Source organism: Macaca fascicularis, chromosome 3, assembly GCF_037993035.2.
Source record: "Macaca fascicularis isolate 582-1 chromosome 3, T2T-MFA8v1.1".
NCBI lineage: Eukaryota > Metazoa > Chordata > Mammalia > Primates > Cercopithecidae > Macaca > Macaca fascicularis.
This window is the reverse complement of record NC_088377.1, coordinates 50,014,307-50,034,106: the sequence shown is the minus strand read 5'-3', so window position 1 is coordinate 50,034,106 and position 19,800 is coordinate 50,014,307. Positions and strand designations below refer to the sequence as shown.

At 50.2% G+C, this 19,800-nt stretch overlaps 1 protein-coding gene across 8 annotated transcripts in view; it reads right to left on the bottom strand.

Moving 5' to 3' along the window:
- The window catches only part of COL26A1 (collagen type XXVI alpha 1 chain), a 200,673-nt gene extending 181,074 nt beyond the window's left edge, over positions 1–19,599 (bottom strand). For all 8 annotated transcript variants that reach the window (XM_045389614.2, XM_045389617.2, XM_045389618.2 and 5 more), the window contains exon 1: positions 19,284–19,599. In XM_045389614.2, coding sequence (XP_045245549.2) covers positions 19,284–19,441 — 158 coding nt within the window. In that variant the 5' untranslated portion in view covers positions 19,442–19,599. The remainder of the gene's footprint in view (positions 1–19,283) is intronic.
- Positions 19,600–19,800: the final 201 nt, after the last annotated feature.

Below are 19,800 nucleotides of genomic sequence, written 5' to 3'. Positions count from 1 at the left end.
TTAAAAAACAAATGGAAAAGCCATGCTCTAATGACCCTTAGCTCAAGGCTGAATCTTAACAGGCTTTTGATGCTCAAAACCACTTTCAGTCTTAATTCTTTTTGGAGCTTAAGATCAGTGCAACCCTCCAAGGCCCCCCAATATCTGGCACATCTTTCCCTTTTCATCTCCATTTGTGTGTTTGGCCAAATAATATTTCCCCCAGGGATGTCCTCTTTCTAATCCCTGAAACCTGAGAAAATGTTATCTTATGCAGTGCTATGGTTTGAATGTGTCCCCCACAAAGCACACATTAGAAACTTAATCACCAGTGCAACAGTGTTAGGAGGTGGGGCCTAATGGAAGATGTTTAGGTCATGAAAGATATACCCTTATGAATAGATTATACCAATAGTAAAAGGGCTTGAGGCTTAGAATTTAATCTCTTGCTCTCTTTCTCTCCCTCTCTTTGCCCTTCCACCATAAAATGACACAGCCTTTGCCAGATACCAGCCCCTGGCTCTTGGACTTCCCAGCCTCCAGAGCCATGAGCCAATAAATTTCCATATGTTGTAAGTTATCCAGTCTGTGCTTCTCTGTTCCAGCAGCACAAAAGGAACTAAGACACATGGTTAAAGGGACTTGATGATTAAATTAAGGATACTGAAGTTGAGGGGGTGTCCAGGTGGGCCCAACCTAATCTAAGGGGTCCATACGAGACAGGCAGGAAGATCAAAGTCAGAGAGAAAGGAGGTATCAGAAAGAAAGGTTGGAGTAATGCCCTTTGAAGACAGAGGAAGGAGCTACAAGTCAAGGAAGGCTGGTAGCTTCTAGAAGCTGGAAAAGGCACAAAAATGGTTCTTTCCTGGAACCTCCAGAAAGACCAGCCCTGTAAATACCTTGATTTTAGCCCAGTGAGACCTATTTTGGACTTCTGATCTCAAGAACTGTAAGATAATGAACTAGTATTATTTTAAGTCACTAAATTTGTGGTAATTTGTTACAGCAACAAAACGAATCTAATACAGCTTGCAAAGAGGTTGGTCATTTCCTGAGTACCCTCTGTAATCCAGGCAAGAGTGACAGAGAACAACCTAGAACCTAGAGCTACAGAAGCAAACCAGACAGGACCACTGCCCTGGGAGAATTTGCTGTCTCTGGGAAGATAACCACTCACGAATTATCAATTCATTAGTTACGGAATTTACTCACTGTGTCATAAGCCTCTAAGTTAGAAAGCTAGCTCTTTTAACAAAGGAGCCTGATATTATCTTGAAGAGCAAGTAAAGGGCCTCTGAAGATGTGATGTTTAAGCTGATCTCTGAGGTCTGGGCAGGAGTTACCTAGGCCAAAAGTCACGAAGACTGAACAGGGTGTGGCCGGAAAGGGGTCCCAATCCAGACCCCAAGGGTTGATTCTGAGATCTTGTGTAAGAAAGAATTTGAGACAAGTCCATAGAATAAAGTGAAAACAAGTTTACTGAGAAGGTAAAGGAGGGAGGCTAAGGTGGGTGGATTGCTGAGCTCAGCAGTCCAAGACCAACCTGGGCAACATGGTGAAACCCCGTCTCTATTAAAATACAAAAAATTAGCCAGATGTGGTGGTGTGTGCCTGTAGTCCCAGCTACTCGGGAGGCTGAGGCATGAGAATTGCTTGAAACTGGAAGGCGGAGGTTGCAATAAGCCAAGATAGTGCCACTGCACTCCAGTCTGGGCGACAGAGAGAGACTCTGTCTCAAGAAAGAAAAAGAAAGTAGCTGGGCACGGTGGCTCACGTCTATAATCCCAGCACTTTGGGAGGCTGAGGCAGGCGGATCACAAGGTCAGGAGTTCGAGACCAGCCTGGCCAATATGGTGAAACCCCATCTCTGCTAAAAATACAATAATTAGCCAGCTATGGTGGTGGGCACCTGTAGTCCCAGCTACTCGGGAGGCTGAGGCAGAAGAATTGCTTAAACCCGGGAGGCAAAGTTTGCAGTGAGCCGAGATCGCACCACTGCACTCCTGCCTGGGCAACAGAGTGAGACTCCATCTCAAAAAGAAAAAAAAGAAAGAAAGTAAAGAAATAGAGAATGGCTACTCCATAGACAGAGCAGACCCAAGGGCTGCTGGTTGCCCAATTTTATGGTTATTTCTTGATCATATGCTAAACAAGGGATGGATTATTCATGCCTCCCCCTTTTCAGACCATATAAGGTAACTTCATGACGTTGCCATGGCATTTGTAAACTGTCATGGCGCTGGTGGGAGTGTAGCTGTGAGGACAACCAGAGATCACTCTCATCACCATCTTGGTTTTGGTGGGTTTTGGCCGGCTTCTTTACTGCAACCTGTTTTATCAGCAAGGTCTTTATGACCTTGTGCCAACCTCCTATCTCGCCCTGTGACTTAGAATGCCGTAACCATCTGAGAATGCAGCCCAGTAGGTCTCAGCCTCATTTTACCCAACCCGTAGTCATGATGGAGTTGCTGTGGTTCACACGCCTCTGACAAAGGCAGGGGCAACCATCTGTGCAAAGGCCCTGAGGCAGGAAGGATCTGGAGGGTGAAAGGCAGGCAATGGTGAGCAGAGCACCAAGAGAGACCAGGAGCAGTCAGGCAGAGCCAGGACAGGGCTCCCTCCTGATGCAGAGGCTCACCTGCCCGCTCCACTCCTCACCCGGAAGACACACATGTTCAGAGTCCTTGTGTGAAGCATTTCAGGGTCTAATTGTCATCAGTCGCAGAACAAATGACGGGAAGAGGCTGGCAAATCCTGCAGCCAGCCAGGATCACATCACCGCAGAAATGGGTGCCCCGGGCAGGCCAAGACTTCTTGCAGCCCCAAGCATCAGCTGTGTGGCCAAGTCAATCACAGGAGGCCAGGAAGGGAGATAAACCCTCCCAGAAGAGCAAGAATGACAAAAATGTCAGAAGCCGGAGGCAACTGGCCGGGCCGCAGACAGCCGGAGCCAAATCAGAAGGAAACGGCTACCTTCTCTCAAAGGCTTCGTAACCACGGGGCTGGGGAAGCCCAAGTGAGACTCCAGTGAGTTTTTGGCAGGCCTGGTCGCCTCCAGGGGCCGCAGAGCCGGAGACATCCTGCAACAAACCCTGATCCAGGGACAACTCCCTGGGGAAAAGAAAAGTCTGAGCCGATCATAAAGACTCCAAGCAGGGGACATCCTCCAAGGGACTGGGAACTGTCGGGGATTCTCGGACAACCTCCTCAGAGTCCTTGCATTTCCAGAACAAGAAAGGGTGTGGGAGATCAAATTCTTGCAAACAAAGACAGATAATATTTAGACTGCAAGTCATGAGTGCGAACAGCTTACACACATGCAGAGCAAATGTCTGTCTTCCCACCGGTCTTGGTGTCCCCAGCCCCCGAGTCTGGAGGATCAGTTGAAGCCAGGAGTTCGAGACCAGCCTGGGCAACATAGGGAAACACCGTCTGTACAAAACAAATTTATTTTTGTTTGGATGGAGTCTTGCTCTGTCACCCAAACTGGAGGGCGATGGCATAATCTCAGTTTACTGCAACCTCTGTCCCCCAGGTTCAAGCAATTCTCCTGCCTCAGCCTCCCAAGTAGCTGGGATTACAGCCACGCACCACCACACCCAGCTAATTTTTGTATTTTTAGTAGAGACGGGGTTTCACCATGTTGACCAGGCTGGTGTTGAACTCCTGACCTCAGGTGATCCACTTGTCCCAGTCTCCCAAAGTGATGGAATTACAGGCGTGAGCCACCATGCCCAGTCCCCCAAAAACTTTTTAAATAATAAAAAATTAGCCGGGCATGGTGGGGCACACACCTGTAGTCCCAGCTACTCAGGAGGCTGAAGCGGGACGATCACCTGAGTCCAAAAGGTGGAGGCTGCAGTGACCTGTGATTGTGCCACTGCTCTCTAGTCCTGGGTGACAGAGCAAGATCCTGTCTCTAAAATGTAAAAAAAAAATAAAATTTAGGCAGGCGCGGTGGCTCAAGCCTGTAATCCCAGCACTTTGGGAGGCCGAGGCAGGCGGATCACGAGGTCAGGAGATCAAGACCACGGTGAAACCCTGTCTCTACTAAAAATACAAAATGTTGGCTGGGCGTGGTGGTGGACGCCTGTAGTCCCAGCTACTCGGGAGGCTGAGGCAGGAGAATGGTGTGAACCCGGGAGGCGGAGCTTGCAGTGAGCCGAGATAGCGCCACCGCACTCCAGCCTGGGCGACAGAGCGAGACTCCGTCTCAAAACAAAAAAAAAAAAGAAATTAAAATTTAAAAAAAGATAGATGGGGCTCTCATTAAAATGAAGAGCAATGATTAGTCAGCCTCTCTGCCAAACACATTTCTTCATTTGATTCCAACCTATTTTAATTGTTTCGTTCACTGATGAGGGACTAAAGCAATGAAGGGAAGTTGCTGGCTTAACTGTGGGTCCTTCAGAGGTAAGTCACAGCTAGGCACAGTAGCTTATACCTGTAATTCCAGCACTTTGGGAGGCTGAGGGAGGAGAATCGCTTGAGCCCAGGAGTTCAAGACCAGCCTGGGCAACGTTGCAAGACCCAATCTCTACGAAAAATACCAAAATGATCCAGGCATGGTGGTGCATGCCTATAGTTCCACCTACTCGAGAGGATAAGGTGGAAGGATCACTTGAGTCCAGAAGGTCAAGGCTGCAGTGAGCTGTGTGATCACACCACTGCATTCCAGCCTGAGCAACAGAGCGAGACCCTGGCTCCAAAATAAAAAGTGAGTCACTGCAGGCCGGCTGCATGAGACAAGGCAGAAAAAGCCCTTTCCTCCCGTCACCTTGGGGCCTCCCCGGGTCCCTTCTGCTGTCACACTGTCTGGGACATGCAGCTCATCAGAAATCCTCAGCCGGGCACAGTGGCTCATGCCTGTAATCCCAGCACTTTGGGAGGCCAAGGTGGGAGGATCACTTGAGACCAGGAGTTTGAGACTGACCTGCACAACGTAGTGACACCCCCATCTCTATTTTAAAGAAAAGGAAAGAAGGCCAGGCGCAGTGGCTCACGCCTGTAATCCCAGCACTTTGGGAGGCCGAGGCAGGCGGATCACCTGAGGTCAGGAGTTTGAGACCAGCCTGGCAAACATGGTAAAACCCATCTTTACTAAACATACAAAAAATTAGCCAGGTGTGGTGGCAGGTACCTGTAGTCCCAGCTACTCGGGAGACTAAGGCAGGAGAATCACTTGAATCCGGGAGGCGGAGATTGCAGTGAACTGAGATCACGCCACTGCACTCTAGCCTGGGCGACAGAGCCAGACTCTGCCTCAAAAAATAAATTAATTAAATTAAATAAAGAAAATAAATCCTCAACCTCAGTCCTCACCAGAGGCATCTGAGCACCCTCAGATCCCTCCCGTCTGCTCCTCAGTCACATCTGGGGGTGATCCTCTGCACTGACGCCCAAAGCGGCTGAGGTTCAGCTGGGAGTGCAGATAGGCCCGCATCCCTCACTCTGGTCTTGAAAACCTGAGCAGGGTCCTAAGAGACAAGGGAAAACCATCAGGATTGCAGCTTCTGTTTTCTCTGGCTCCCCTGCGGCAGCAAGGGTGGGCTCAACTTCACGGGGAGATCTGAAATGACCCCAGTGAGCAGGCTTAAGACAGGCTCTTGGAGAGCACCAGAAACCTATCAGGCCATTTTCCTCATCCTACGAGACCTGCCTTGAATGGGTACTCCTCTAGGAAGTCCTCCGCATTTAGCCCCCATCCACAACAGCATCTCACAGGGTGTGCAGTCTGAAAGACACCATCCTGGCAAAAGGTACCCTAGAAAAGGATTCTGTGGCCTCATATGCTTGTAGTTTTGTTTTGGGGAGGATTTTTTTGAGACTTTTTTTGAGACAGGGTCTGGCTCTGTCATTCACGCTGGAGTGCAGTGGTTCTATCATAGCCTCCACCTCCTGGGCTCAAGTGATGCTCCTGCCTCAGCCTCCCCTCCCAGGTACCATGCCTGGCTAATTTCTATTCTTTTTTTTTTTTTTTTTTTTTTGTAGATACAGGATCTTACTATGTTGCCTAGGCTGGGCTCACACTTCTGGACTCAAGTGATCCTCCCACCTCAGCCTCCTCCCCAAGTACCTGGGACTACAAGCACACATCACCATGCCTGGCTAATTTTCTCTCTTTTTTTCTTTCATTCATTCTTTCTTTCTTTTATAGATATGGGGTCTTGCTATGTTGCCCAGGCTGGTCTCACACTCCTGGGCTCAAGCAATCCTCCTGCCTCAGCCTCCCCTCCCAAGTAGCTGAGACTATAAGCTTGCCATACCACACCTGGCTAATTTTTATTTTCTTTTTTTGTAGATTGGGGATTTTGCTATATTGCCCTGGCTGGTCTCGAACTCCTGGTCTCAAGTGATCCTCACGCCTTGGCATCCCAAAGTGTGGGATTGTAGGTGTGAGCCACTGTGCCCAGCCATGCTGCCTATGTTTGTGAAATCCATCATCTTCCCAAGCTTTACAAGGCCCCATCAGCACACTACATCATCTGAGAAAAGCCTTTATCCTTTCACATGGCCTCCTAGAGTGCATACTAGACATTGTTTTCAGCGCTTGATTAATATTAACTGGCATAAGCCCCAGAATGACATTATGATGGAAACACTCTAATCATACCCATTTTATAGATGAGGTGACTGAGGCACAGAGAGGTCAGGCAACTTAGTCAGGGCCACACAGAACCTGGACTCAGACTCAGGCAGCCTGGCTCCAGATCCTACTCTTCACAGCCTTCCTCTTTTTTTTTTTTTTTTTTTTTTTTTGAGATGGAGTCTCGCTCTGTCACCCAGGCTGGAGTGCAGTGGTGTGATCTCAGCTCACTACAACCTCTGCCTCCCGGGTTCAAGCAATTCTCCTGCCTCAGCCTCCCGAGTAGCTGGAATTACAGGTGCCTGCCACCAGGCCTGGCTAATTTTTTGTATTTGTATTGGAGGCGGGGTTTCACCATGTTGGCCAGGCTGGTCTCAAACTCCTGACCTCAGATGATCTGCCCACCTTGGCTTCCCAAAGTGTTGAGATTACAGGCGTGAGCCACTGTGTCTGGCCTGTGCACTTTATTTCTATTATTATTACATTGTAATATATAATGAAATAATCCTACTACTCACCATCATATAGAATCAGTGGGAGCTCTGAGCTTGTTTTCCTGCAACTAGACGGTCCCATCTGGGGGTGATGGGAGACAGTGACAGATCATCAGACATTAGATTCTCATAAAAGTGCACAACCTAGACCCCTCGCCTGTGCAGTTTACAACAGGGCTGGAGCTCCTACGAGAATCTACTGTTGCTGCTGGTCTGACAGGAGGCGGAGCTAATGCGGTAATGCTAGCGAGGGCAGCAGCTGTAGAGATGAAGGTTCAGGCTTTTTCGCCTGTCATTCACCTCCTACTGCGCGGCCCGGTTCCTTGAACTGGTCTTGAACCGGTACCTATCTGTGACCTGGGGGTTGGGGACCCCTGCTTTACAAGATCACTCTGGAGGCAGCTAGGGGTGGAGCAGACAGGGAGACGCAGGAGGCCGGAGTGCACACCGCTCTCCTATTATTTCAGAATTAACCTGGACTCAGTCCAGCTTGTTTCAAGGTAGTCTGTTACAGGACTCCGAAGGGAAGCACTAGACCCTGGTTTCTGGGAGGCAGGCAGAGAGAAGGCCAGGCTGGGAAGGTCAGGGACCCCGACGACTTGGAGGCCTGAATAGCATGGCATGTGTATGTTTCCGTAGGATCATCTGCAGAATTCCCGGAGCACTTTGTGCTAACATTCCCGAAAATCCTCTAACAGTTAGTTATTTTTGCTCTTTTCCCCTGCCCCAGGCTGAATTGATCCGGGTCCAGCTCACACACTCTCAAAGTGGCAATGAAGTGTCACATGAGTTTGAGCCAAGAGAAGCCTGGAGGAGTGCTATTATTGCCATAGGAATTGTTTCTCTGGGAATGGATTTTAAAATAACAGACAAGCTGGGGGAAGAGGGGAGCGAGATGAAGAGAGGGAAGATTCAGAAAATCCTGGAGCTTGAGGACAAAGTCTCCCCAGATATTTACATCAAAGCCATCCCGTGTGATTCTCAGGAAAAGTCTCCCTTCCCTATGTGCTCACACTTCAAAGGGAGAAGGGGGACCTGTAAAGCTGGGGTCTCTCCATGGTTCCTCTAAAAGCGGCTTCAGAAGCTGGCCTCATGTGAACAAAGTGCAGAGAAAGGGACCTCGCTCCAGAACGGCAAACGTGCACTGAGGCAGAGGCATTGCCTCAGTGTCCCAAAGGAGAAAGGTCAAGGTATTTGTTCATTCATTCATTCATATGTTCATTCATTCACTCAACAAACTTTCCTTGAGTACCTGATCCGTGCAAGTCCAGAAGATGCTGAAATTTGGAGTTGAAAACTCCATGCAGGAAAAATAACAGTATTTCACAAAAATGCAAGATGTGTGAAGTCTGCTTTGCTGCCGTTGCAAACCTAGAAAATGCTGCAGAAACTTTGCAATGTTCTGAGAAGCAAAGCAGCAGGCTCCTTGGTGTCCCCCCAGGCACTGGAGACAGCCGGGAGCTCAGGCCTGAAGCCTCTCTGCCTATCCATGATCCACCAAGGCACCAGGTCCCGCTAGCTCCGAGCACTCCTTTCTCCCCTGCTCCATCCATCAACTACCTCCCTCCTAACTGGCCTCCCTCCTTCCACTCTCCTTCCTCTGCCAGCCTCTTCCCCAACCAGCAAAGTTGGCACAAGCCTGATTGTGACCAAGCCCAGACTATAAAGGCAAGCTCCTTAAGGTGGCAGGAAGGAGATTTCACATTCAGACTCCAAAAGCTCAGCACCTATCCTCTGCCTAGCCAAGCCCACGGTCTGCTCTTGCTCTGTCACCCTGATTGGAGTGCAGTGGCACGATCATAGCTCACTGCAGCCTCAAACTCCTGGGCTCAAGCAATCCTCCCACCTCAGTCTCCTGAGTAGCTGAGACTACCGGCGTGTTCCACCACACCTGGCTAATTTTTTATTTTTGGTAGAGACAGGGTCTTGCTATGTTGCCCAGGCTGGTCTTGAACTCCTGAGCTCAAGCAATCCTCCCACCTTGGCCTCCCAAAGTGCTGGGAGTACAGGCGTGAGACACCACATCCCACCAGTCCAGCCACTCTGAACTCAATCCCACTGACTATATGTCAGGCAATAGCCAATGACACTTCCAAGCCCTTATACAGCAGTCTGTCTGCCCAGAATGCCCCAGTCACTGCCTCAAGCTCTCCTGTTCATCCTACAAAACCCACCTCCTCTGTTGACTCTTCTGAGAAGTTCTCCACATTTAGTCTCTATCCACTAGAACATTTCCCTAAGTATATGGTCAGGAACACAGTCCTAACAAAATGCTCCCCAGAAGGCCGGTTGTGGTGGCTCACACCTGCAATCCCAGCACTTTGGGAGGCCAAGGCAGGTGGATCACTTGAGGTCAGGAGTTCAAGACCAGCCTGGCAAATGTGGAGAAACCCCAACTCTACTAAAAATACAAAAATTAGCCAGGCATGTTGGTGGGTACCTGTAATCCCAGCTACTTGGGAGGCTGAGGCAGGAGAATTGCTTGAACCCGGGAGGCGGAGGTTGCAGTGAGCCAGGATCATGCCACTGCACTCTAGCCTGGGCAACAGAGCGAGACTCTGTCTCAAAAAAACAAAATGCTCCCCAGAAAAAGATTCCAATATATTTGTATTCATATATTTGTGGAATCCCCCCATGCTTGCAACCTTTGCAAGGCATGTGAACACAGTCCATGGTCACATGCCTGAGCAGAGCATTTACTATCCTTTTGCCTAAGAACGTTATTAATATTAACCCATTTAAGCACCAGAACAACTTAATGAAGTAAGTACTGAGATCATTCCCATTTTACAGATGAGAAAACTGAGGCACACAGACTCCCAGCCTCCCACATACCCTAGCTCCCCTAGCTCACTTTGTACACATTTGTATCACACCAAATTCCACTCTTACTCATGGATCTGTTTTCCTCAACCAGTCTCTGAGCTCATCAAGGGCAGAGGCTGGGTCTGAATCATCTCACTGCCCCAGAGACAGGGTCTCACTCTGTCACCCAGGCTGGAGCGCAGTGGTGTGATCATAGCTCACTGCAGCTTCAACTTCCTGGGTTCAAGCCATCTTCCCACCTCAGCCTCCCAAGTACCTGGGACTACAGGTGTGCACCACCACACTCAGCTAATTTTTTAGTCTTTTTGCAAAGACAGGGTCTGACTATGTTTCCCAGGCTGGTCTCAAACTCCTGAACTCAATTGATCCTCCCACCTCAGCCTCCACCAGGACTACAGGTGTGCACCACCACGCCCAGCTAATTTTTAAAATTTTTTTCACAAAGACAGGATCTGGCTATGTTGTCCCAGCTTGTCTCAAACTCCTGGGCTAAAGTGATCCCACAAAGTGCTGGGATGAAAGGCATGAGCCACCACAGCTGACCACAGTCGCCCCTTCTTGAATGTAGGGAACCGGAGAGCAAAGGCAGGAGCCCAACACTGCAGAGGCATGCAATGCAGTCAGAGGGACAAGGCCCTGTGGATGTGATCATCCACTTCCCCAGAGTCTGCTGAGCTCTTCCTCCATGCAGGCCACCAGGCAGAGCCCCGTGCCTTCATGTTTGAGTCCTCAGCCTCTCCCCTACCTGCATGTGGGCTCAGTGAATGCAAGGTGATTAAATGCCTGACCTGGAGTGGCTCATATTTCCAAGAGGTCTTGGGCAGGGCTGAGCCCCGGCTCATGCACGCTTGCCCAAGGCAGGCTGCTCAAAGTCACTCCTGTAGGGAGTAAATGAGGAAGGAGAAATGATTCCATCTGCAAGAAGGGAAACTGGGGAAGTGAGTTCTCAAAACAAAACCACAATCACAGACGCAACGGGTGCAGGGGCCACCCACAGATGAGATGAACAGAAAGCTGGGAGGTAAATCCAGAGAGACTTCCTGGAGGAGGGGTGCTTGTGGTTCTACCAAAAGAGCGGGGAGTCAAGGTAAGAGGGAGGCATTTTGAGTGAGCAGGGGACACACCAAGCACTTTGGCTTAGACAAAACCACAAGAAAGTGACTTCAGAGACAGAGGGAGCTTGAAGCAGCAGGTATAGATGAAGGAAAGGTGGGTGGGGCGCGGAGGTTCATGCCTGTAATCCCAGCACTTTGGGAGGCAGCCTGGCCAACATGGCAAAACCCCATCTCTACTAAAAATACAAAAAAATTAGCCGGGTGTGGTGGTGCATGCCTGTAATACCAGCTACTCAGAAGGCTGAGGCAGCAGAATCGCTTCAACCTGGGAAGCGGAGGTTGCAGTGAGCTGAGACTGTGCCACTGCACTCCAGCCTGGGCAACAGAGCCAGACTCCGTCTCAAAAAACAAAAACAAACCAAACAAACAACAACAACAACAGCAACAAAACTGCATGTAAGCTTGATTTATAACTTTTTTTTTTTTTTTTGAGATGGAGTCTCACTCTGTCACCCAGGCTGGAGTGCAGTGGTGTGACCTCGGCTCACTGCAAGCTCCGCCTCCCAGGTTCACGCCATTCTCCTGCCTCAGCTTCCTCAGTAGGTGGGACTACAGGCATCCACCACCACGCCTGGCTCATTTTTTGTATGTTTTGTAGAGACAGGGTTTCACTGTGTTAGCCAGGATGGTCTCGATCTCCTGACCTCATGATCCACCTGCCTCAGCCTCCCAAAGTGCTGGGATTACAGGAGTGAGCCACCGCACCCGGCCGATTTATAACTTTTAAATATCTAGCCATATGGTGAATGGTCTTCATCTTTAGTCTTGCCCCAAGCCCCAAAAATGTTAGGAGTGGCCAGGGCTTGCAGGTGTTATAAGATCAGGGAAGCCTATTCTTATCCCTGAAAGGCCATATCGACCCAGCATCATTTAAAATGGCCTCTTCAGGCCGGGTGCGTTGGCTCATGCCGTAATCCCGGCACTTTGGGAGGCCGAGGCGGGCAGATCACCTGAGGTCGGGAGTTCGAGACCAGCCTGACCAACATGCAGAAACCCCATCTCTACTAAAAATACAAAATTAGCCGGGCATGGTAGCGCATGCCTGTAATCCCAGCTACTAGGGAGGCTGAGGCAGGAGAATCGCTTGAACCCGGGAGGCAGAGGTTGCGGTAAGATGAGATCACGCCATCACACCATTGCACTCCAGCCTGGGCAACAAGAGCAAAACTCCTTCCCGATAAATAAATAAATAAATAAATAAATAAATAAATAAATAAATAAAATGGCCTATTCAAAATGTACCCTAAGAAGAAACTGCTGATGGGAATGTAGAACACTGTAACCCCAGTGGAGGGAAACTTGACGCTATCTAGCAGAAATAAACATGTGTTCGCCACTTAACAACACAAGTGTCTATCAGTAGAGGACTAGTTGAATAAATATAGTCACTCACACTGTACACAATTACAGACCCATAAAAATGGATGCAGAACTCTACTAACAAAATACAAAAAATTAGCCGGACATGGTGGCACGCACCTGTAGTCCCAGCTACTTGGGAGGCTGAGGCAGGAGAATGGTGTGAACCCGGAAGGCGGAGCTTGCAGTGAGCCAAGATCGTGCCACTGCACTCCAGCCTGGGACACAGAGAGAGACTCCATCTCAAAATAAATAAATAAATAAAAATAAAAAGGATGCAGAAGATTATCTTTGCTTTATTTATTTGTTTATTCGAGATAGAGTCTCACTCTGTCACCCAGTCTGGAGTGCAGTGACGTGATCTTGGCTCACTGCAACCTCTACCTCCTGGGTTCAAGCAACTATTCTGCCTCAGCCTCCTGAGTAGCTGGGATTACAGGCATGTGCCACCACGCCCAGCTAAATTTTGTATTCTTAGTAGAGAAGGGGTTTCACCATGTTGGCCAGGCTGGTCTCGAACTCCTGACCTCAAGTGATCCACCTGCCTTGGTCTTCCAAAGTTCTGGAATGATAGGTGTGAGTCACCATGCCCCGCCTATCTTTGCTTTTTGATAGAGCCATCTCCACAACACATTATGATGGAAAAAGGCCAAGTGCAAAACAGAATAACACATTACCTCTGTGTAAGAAAAGGAGGAGGATGCAGACACAAACACACACATACTGATACACACTCTAACACTCACACACACACAAATTGCTTACATTTACGAAAAGAAACAATGAAAAGAGAAACCAAAAACTAACTCAAAATCTGGCTACCTACAAATAGTAAATAAGGGGGAAATCATGTGTACAAGTATTCTAGAAATTACAAATTTTGAAAAGAGTCAAAATTATAGTACCACTTTGAAGTAGGAGCCGGGACTTGACTCTGGAGGTTGGGCTTGACACTGGACCAAATTGAGGACTACCTAAAACAAGTTAGGACAAAGCACATCCCCATAAGACTCACTCACCAGGGTGCCATGTGAATTACCACTTACCAGGGCAACACCCGGAAGTTACCACCCCTTTCCATGGCAACAACCCAACAACCTGGAAGTTACCACCTTCATCCTAGAAATTCCTGCATAAACTGCCCCTTAATTTGCATATAGTTAAAAGTGGATATAAATAGTGCTGAACTGCCTCTGAGCTGCTAGTCTGGGCACACTGCCTATGGGGTATCCCTGCTCTGCAAGGAGCAGGACCTCTGCTGCTGCTGTGCACTGCTGCATCAATAAAAGTTGCTGTCTGACACCACCCACTCGCCTTTGAATTCTTTGCTGGGTGAAACCAAGAACCCTCCCGGCCAAGCCCCAATTTGGGGGTCTACCTGTCCTGCATCCACTTTGTGATCCTTAATGAAATAATGACATAGGCAATGATCACCAACACCTCAAGCATCACAAGAGAAAAAGAGAGACGACCAGACGTTGTGTAATTGCCAATGGAAAAACACTACACCACCCAAGAGGTAATTCTGCCAAAATAATGATGATCATAATAAGGAGAAAACAAAGGAGGAGGAAGAACTAGATCCAATCAAACTCTTGATCCAATTTCCCATTATCTGGAAATACAGAGGACAGATGAACATGCTCAAGGCACCATGAGCATAAAACCAACAAAATCCTGAACATGGAACATTCTAGAAGGCTGAGTTTCTGCAACAAATAAATTGCAACAAAAAGAAGGGAAAAAGTGGAAGACACTTGTAGACAGTGGTGTTCTGCTGAATATTTAACACCCAGCTTTCCAGAATAAAGCCATGTCCTTCTGTTAGTTCAGGGCTGCCATAACAGAATACCATAGACTGAGTGGCTTAAGCAGCAGACATTTATTTCTCACAGCCTTGGAGGCTGGGAAGTCCAAGATCAAGGTGCTGGCAGATTCAGTTCCTGGTGAGGGCTCTCTGTCTGGTTTCCAGACAGCTGCCTTCTTGCTGTGCTGTGTCCTCACATGGCAAAGAGAGCGAGCTCTGATTTCTCTTCCTCTTCTTCTTCTTCTTTTTTTTTTTTTTTTTTTTTTTTTGAGACAGAGTCTCACTCTGTTGCCCAGGCTAGAGTGCAGTGGCATGGTCTCAGCTCATTGTACCCTCCGCCTCCCGGGCTTAAGTGATTCTAGTGCCTCAGCCTCCCAAGTAGCTGGGACGACAGGTGTGCACCACCACACCTGGCTAATTTTTTTTTTTTTTTTTAATTTATTTTTTGTTTTGAGATGGAGTCTCCCTCTGTCGTCCAGGCTGGAGTACAGTGGTGCGATCTAGGCTCACTGCAAGCTCCACCTCTCAGGTTTACGCCATTCCCCTGCCTCAGCCTCCTGAGTAGCTAGGACTACAGGCACCCGCCACCACGTCCGGCTAATTTTTTTGTCTTTTTAGTAGAGACAGTATTTCACCATATTAGCTAGGATGGTCTTGATCTCCTGACCTCATGATCCGCCCGCCTTGGCCTCCCAAAGTGCTGGAATTACAGGCTTGAGCCGCCACACCCGGCTTCTCTTCCTGTTCTTATAACATCACTAATTGAATTATGGGGCACTGCCCTCACAACTTCATCTAAATCTAGTTACCTCCAAAGGTCCCACCTCAAAATACCAGCACATTGGAGGTGAGGGCTTCAACGTATGAATTTGGTGGGGACACACAGATCACTCCAGAGCACCTCCTGATATAATATGGTAGACTAGACCACTTATGGAGCATTTCTGTCTCTCCCAACACCCCCAGATAGAGACCATAAATCTAATCAAACCTTCCAACCTAACTTCCAAAATAGAAGAGATACAGGGGGCAGAGGATCTAATTAATTACACCACTGGGAAGCAAGTAGCTAAATCTAGTATGTGGACATTTTAGAAAACAACTGGTCTTCAGCAACTTGACAGCATGGGGGAAAAATTACTCTTTCAATGGGGGAGGACTTTCCTACACTAAAAGGGACAGAAGAGACAGAATAACCAATAAGCAGACTTATTTAGATGCAGATTTGAACAAACTAACAATTAAAAACTGCTTTTTGGCCAGGCACAGTGGCTCACACCTGTAATCCCAACACTTTGAGAGGCCAAAGCTGAAGGACTACTTGAGGCCAGGAGTTTGAGACCAGCCTGGGCAACATAGCACGACCCCATCTCTATGAAAAAGTTAAAAATTAGCCAGCTATGGTGGCCCATGCCTGTGGTCCCAACTACTTAGGAGGCTAAGGTGGGAGGATTGCTTGGACCCAGGAGGTTGAGGCTGCAGTGAGCTATGATTGCACCACTGCGCTCCTGCCTGGGTGACAGAGCGAGACCCTGTCTTTAAAAAAAAAAAAATCAGACTTTAACAAGGAGCAGTAACAATGAAATTAAAGCAGATTCTTTGTCAAGAAACACCCCTGTCATCATCGCCCGTCAACTGAGACTAAGCCCCGGTAAACACACTACTGAAGGCCAAGGCTGCAAGGACCACTGTGCCAACTGCTGTCCCCCAAGCCTTCAACTTCTGGAGATCTTGGATCTCAAGGACAAGGGACATTTGTGAAAGATAGCTCATGAAACACAGAAACATGTGACGACCAGGCCAGCTCCAGCCTATAACTCACCCAGGCAACAACCAGGTGCCTGCAATGCCCATGCTGGGCTTTCTGGGCAAAGAGACTCAGTCACGTTCGGGAATATCAACTTGCCCCAAGCCTCCCCAACACCTCCTGGTATCCTTTTCCGGAATCCACTTCCCACAAATTCACCCACATCCTCCCTAAACCTAATTATATCCTCTCCCCATTCCTATCCTGGTGGAAAGAGTTCTGGAAGATTGCCACACTTGTTTGAGCCTCTTTTTGTTTGTGCTAAAATGATCCCTTCCAAGTTTCTGCAGAGGTCCCCAAGTTCCAGCCCACCAAATGCCAGAATGAGGTCTCCATTAGCCTCCAATCTTCGTGGACCTCACCTCCTGCTTTTCTGCAGGCGTATTTCAGGCTGCAAAGATTTTTTTTTTTTCTTCGCACACTTTTTAACTACAAAAGCATTACATGAATATATGCTCTTTGCAAACCATCCATTCAATCCCCGTACCGACCAGTAGGTTCTCTTTGGGGCCTAGCACAGTGGCTCATGCCTGTAATCCCAGCACTTTGGGAGGCTGAGGCAGGCAGATCATTTGAGGCCAGGAGTTTGAGACCCACCTGGCCAAAATCACAGCATTTTTTATTGGCCAACAATACAAAAATTAGCCAGGTGTGGTGGTGGTTGCCTGTAATCCCAGCTACTTGGGAGGCTGAGGCAGGAGAATCACTTGAACCCAGGAGGCAGAGGTTGCAGTGAGCTAAGACTGCACCATTGTACTCCAGCCTGAGCGAGACTGTCTCGAAAAAACACAGAAACCAGAAAAACATTCAGACAAGCCACAAACAGACAGAGGGAAAACGGGACAGTCCCCTGGCCCAGCCCTAGACTTCTTCATAACATTAACTGCTGAAATGGTTTCCTGGAAACTTTTTTGAAGCATTTATCTACCTAGATGTGACCTGATTTTCCTTTTCATAAACGAAATCATGCTGTATCAACTTGAAAAGCTTGTTTTTTAGACAATCCTCACATGCAACTGTGTAAAGGCCACACTAGTGTGGGTGTTTGGAGAATACTCCTCATAGAAGCCCCGGGTAAGTATTTCCAAACAAAATGAGAGAAATAGGATTGCATGCAAACTTTTCCAGAGGACTTCTATGCTTTTCTGGGTCCCGCCCTATCCAGCCGTGAGTGTATATTTCTTCCCAGCAAGAAACATCCCTGTCTCCTTGTTATTAAGGCATTAGCCAGAAATCATCTTGGAGTCCTCTGATTTGGTAAATATCAAAGAGAAAAAAAGAACGAGAACCTGTCTTCTAGCTTTGATAAGCAGAGCAGTATGCTAGAAAACACCAGATCTTGGCCGGGCGCGGTGGCTCACGCCTGTAATCCCAGCACTTTGGGAGGCCGAGACGGGTGGATCACGAGGTCAGGAGATCGAGACCATCCTGGCTAACACGGTGAAACCCCGTCTCTACTAAAAAAATACAAAAATATTAGCCGAGCGAGGTGGCAGGCGCCTGTAGTCCCAGCTACTCGGGAGGCTGAGGCAGGAGAATGGCGGAAACCCAGGAGGCGGAGCTTGCAGTGAGCCGAGATCGCGCCATTGCACTCCAGCCTGGGCGACAGAGCGAGACTCCGTCTCAAAAAAAAAAAAAAAGAAGAAGAAAGAAAAAAAAAGAAAACACCAGATCTGGGCCTGGCGTGGTGGCTCACGCCTGTAATCCCAGCACTTTGGGAGGCCGAGGCAGGAGGATCTCTTGAAGCCAGAATAGTTAGAGACCAGCATGTGCAACATAGTTCTACAAAAAATTAAAAAATTAGCCAGTCATGGTGGTGCGAGCCTATGATCTCAGCTACACAGGAGGCTGAGGTCGGGGGATCACTTGAGCCTGGGAGATCAGGTCTGCAGTGAGCTATGATCGCACCACTGCACTCCAGCCTGGGGAACAAGCAAGACACTATCTTAAAAAAAAAAAAAAAAAAAGGCACAAGAGGTCAGTCCTGAGTGGCTACTGGGCCTAGCAAATCCTGAGCCTCTGTTTCTTCAGCTCAAGGAAAGATACTACTCTAACGTTTTAACCCTAGGGTTGTTAAGGATCAAAAGAAATGGAGATTGGGAGGGGCCAAGGCGGTAGGATCTCCTTGAGCCCAAGAGTTTGCGTCAAGCCTGGGCAACAGAGTTGAGATTCTGTCTCTGCAAAAAATAAAATGTAAAAAAGAGATGGAGGGAACAGACACAGGTAGTGCATTCCAGAGCGCTGTCATAGCTGTGTGGGTTGTAGTTATTACTAAATGAGGAAAAGCTAAATTCAAGCGAGTTATGCAAACGAGGCGTTTGGCAACTCCTACTTGCATGCTTACGGTTTTCTGGGGAAATTCAAATACGGGCTCCGGAGTCGCATCCCCGAGCGTCCCGGGGGTGGCCATGGCGCCACCTGCCGGCCGAGAGAGAGGAGACGCCTGGCGGGTCCCGGCGCCCGGGCCCGGTGACCCTGCGCCCTCTCCAACCCCGCCACGGAGCCACCCGATCCCAGCCGGTTCTACGTCCCGGGGTGGCTGGGGAGTCGCAGCCGAGGATCCTCCGCGGCCTCAGCCCCAAAGACTGGGCGGGAATGACCCCTCCGGTGTCCTGGGGCCGCTGATAGGAGAGGGGGTGCCCGGGACGCGAGGCCTTGACCACCCGGGAACCTGCTCCGCGACACAAAGCCGCAGCAGCGCAGGTGAGCGGCGGAGCCACGTGAGCGGCTGAACGCCCGGAGCAGAGCCCCAGCCTGGGCCACCGCGGTCGGAGCCACTTCCACTCGGAGCCCGGAACGAGGGGGCGAAGGTTGGGGAAGCGAAGAAAGGAAGAGACAGGGTGGGCGCGGCCAGAGACCACCGCAGCCCCGGACCCGGACCCGAACCCTCAGCCCCCGCGGCCCCACCACCCCAACCCTCAGCCCCCTCCGTCGGTCGTTCTAGCTGCCCCCTCTCTGCAGCACCCAGCCCCCGCCGCCCCGCGTCCCTAGCCGCCAGTCGCCCTGCACCCCAGGCCCTTCGGTCTCTGCCCCCGTGACCCCAACCCCCAGCCCCCGCCGTTTCGTCCCAGCTGCCCCGTGTCCCCAGCCCCTGGCCTCCACCACCCCACGCCCCCAGGCCCGCACCCCAACCCCCTCCAGCTCTCGTTCCAGCTGTCGGGTGTCTGCAGCCCCCAGTCCCCGCTGCCCCGCACCCCCAAGCCCCGGATAGCCCCGCGCTCCAGCCCCCGAGTCTCTCGCTCCAGCCACCCAGTGCCCAGGGCCCCCGCCGCCCGCGCCCCTCGAGGCCCCGCCACCCCGCGCTACTCACCGGCGGCTCGTGTAGCCGCTGCCAGGGGAGCCGGCGCCGGGCTCCGGGTAGCCGTGCTGCTGCAGGGCTGCGGCCGAGAAAGGGTAGAGGAAGCCGGTGGCCAGCGCCGACCCGCAGAGGCAGCAACACGCCCAGGGCAGGAGCAGGGCCAGCTTCATCGTGCGCGGCAGACCGCGGGGACCTGGAGTCCCGGGCACGAGGACCGGCAGGAGCGCACCGGCGCCCGGACCGAACCTGCGGCCCCGGCCGGGAGCAGAGCGAGAGGAGCCGGGCGAGCGATCGGCGCCCGGGTGCGAGCTGGAAGTGTGTGGGGGGCGCCCACGCCTCTCCGGGGCCGCCTTTTCAAATTCGGCGAGGTGGGCTCTAAGCCGTCAAAGGGGGCGTGGGGCTTTCTTGTTAACCCTCGGTGGTCCGAGGCCGAGGAGGCGGCAGAGCTAGGGTGCGAGCTCCGCTGGGGGTCCCTGGAGCCTAGCACCCCGAAAGCCAAACCTCGCGCCCGGGCCCCCACTACACACTT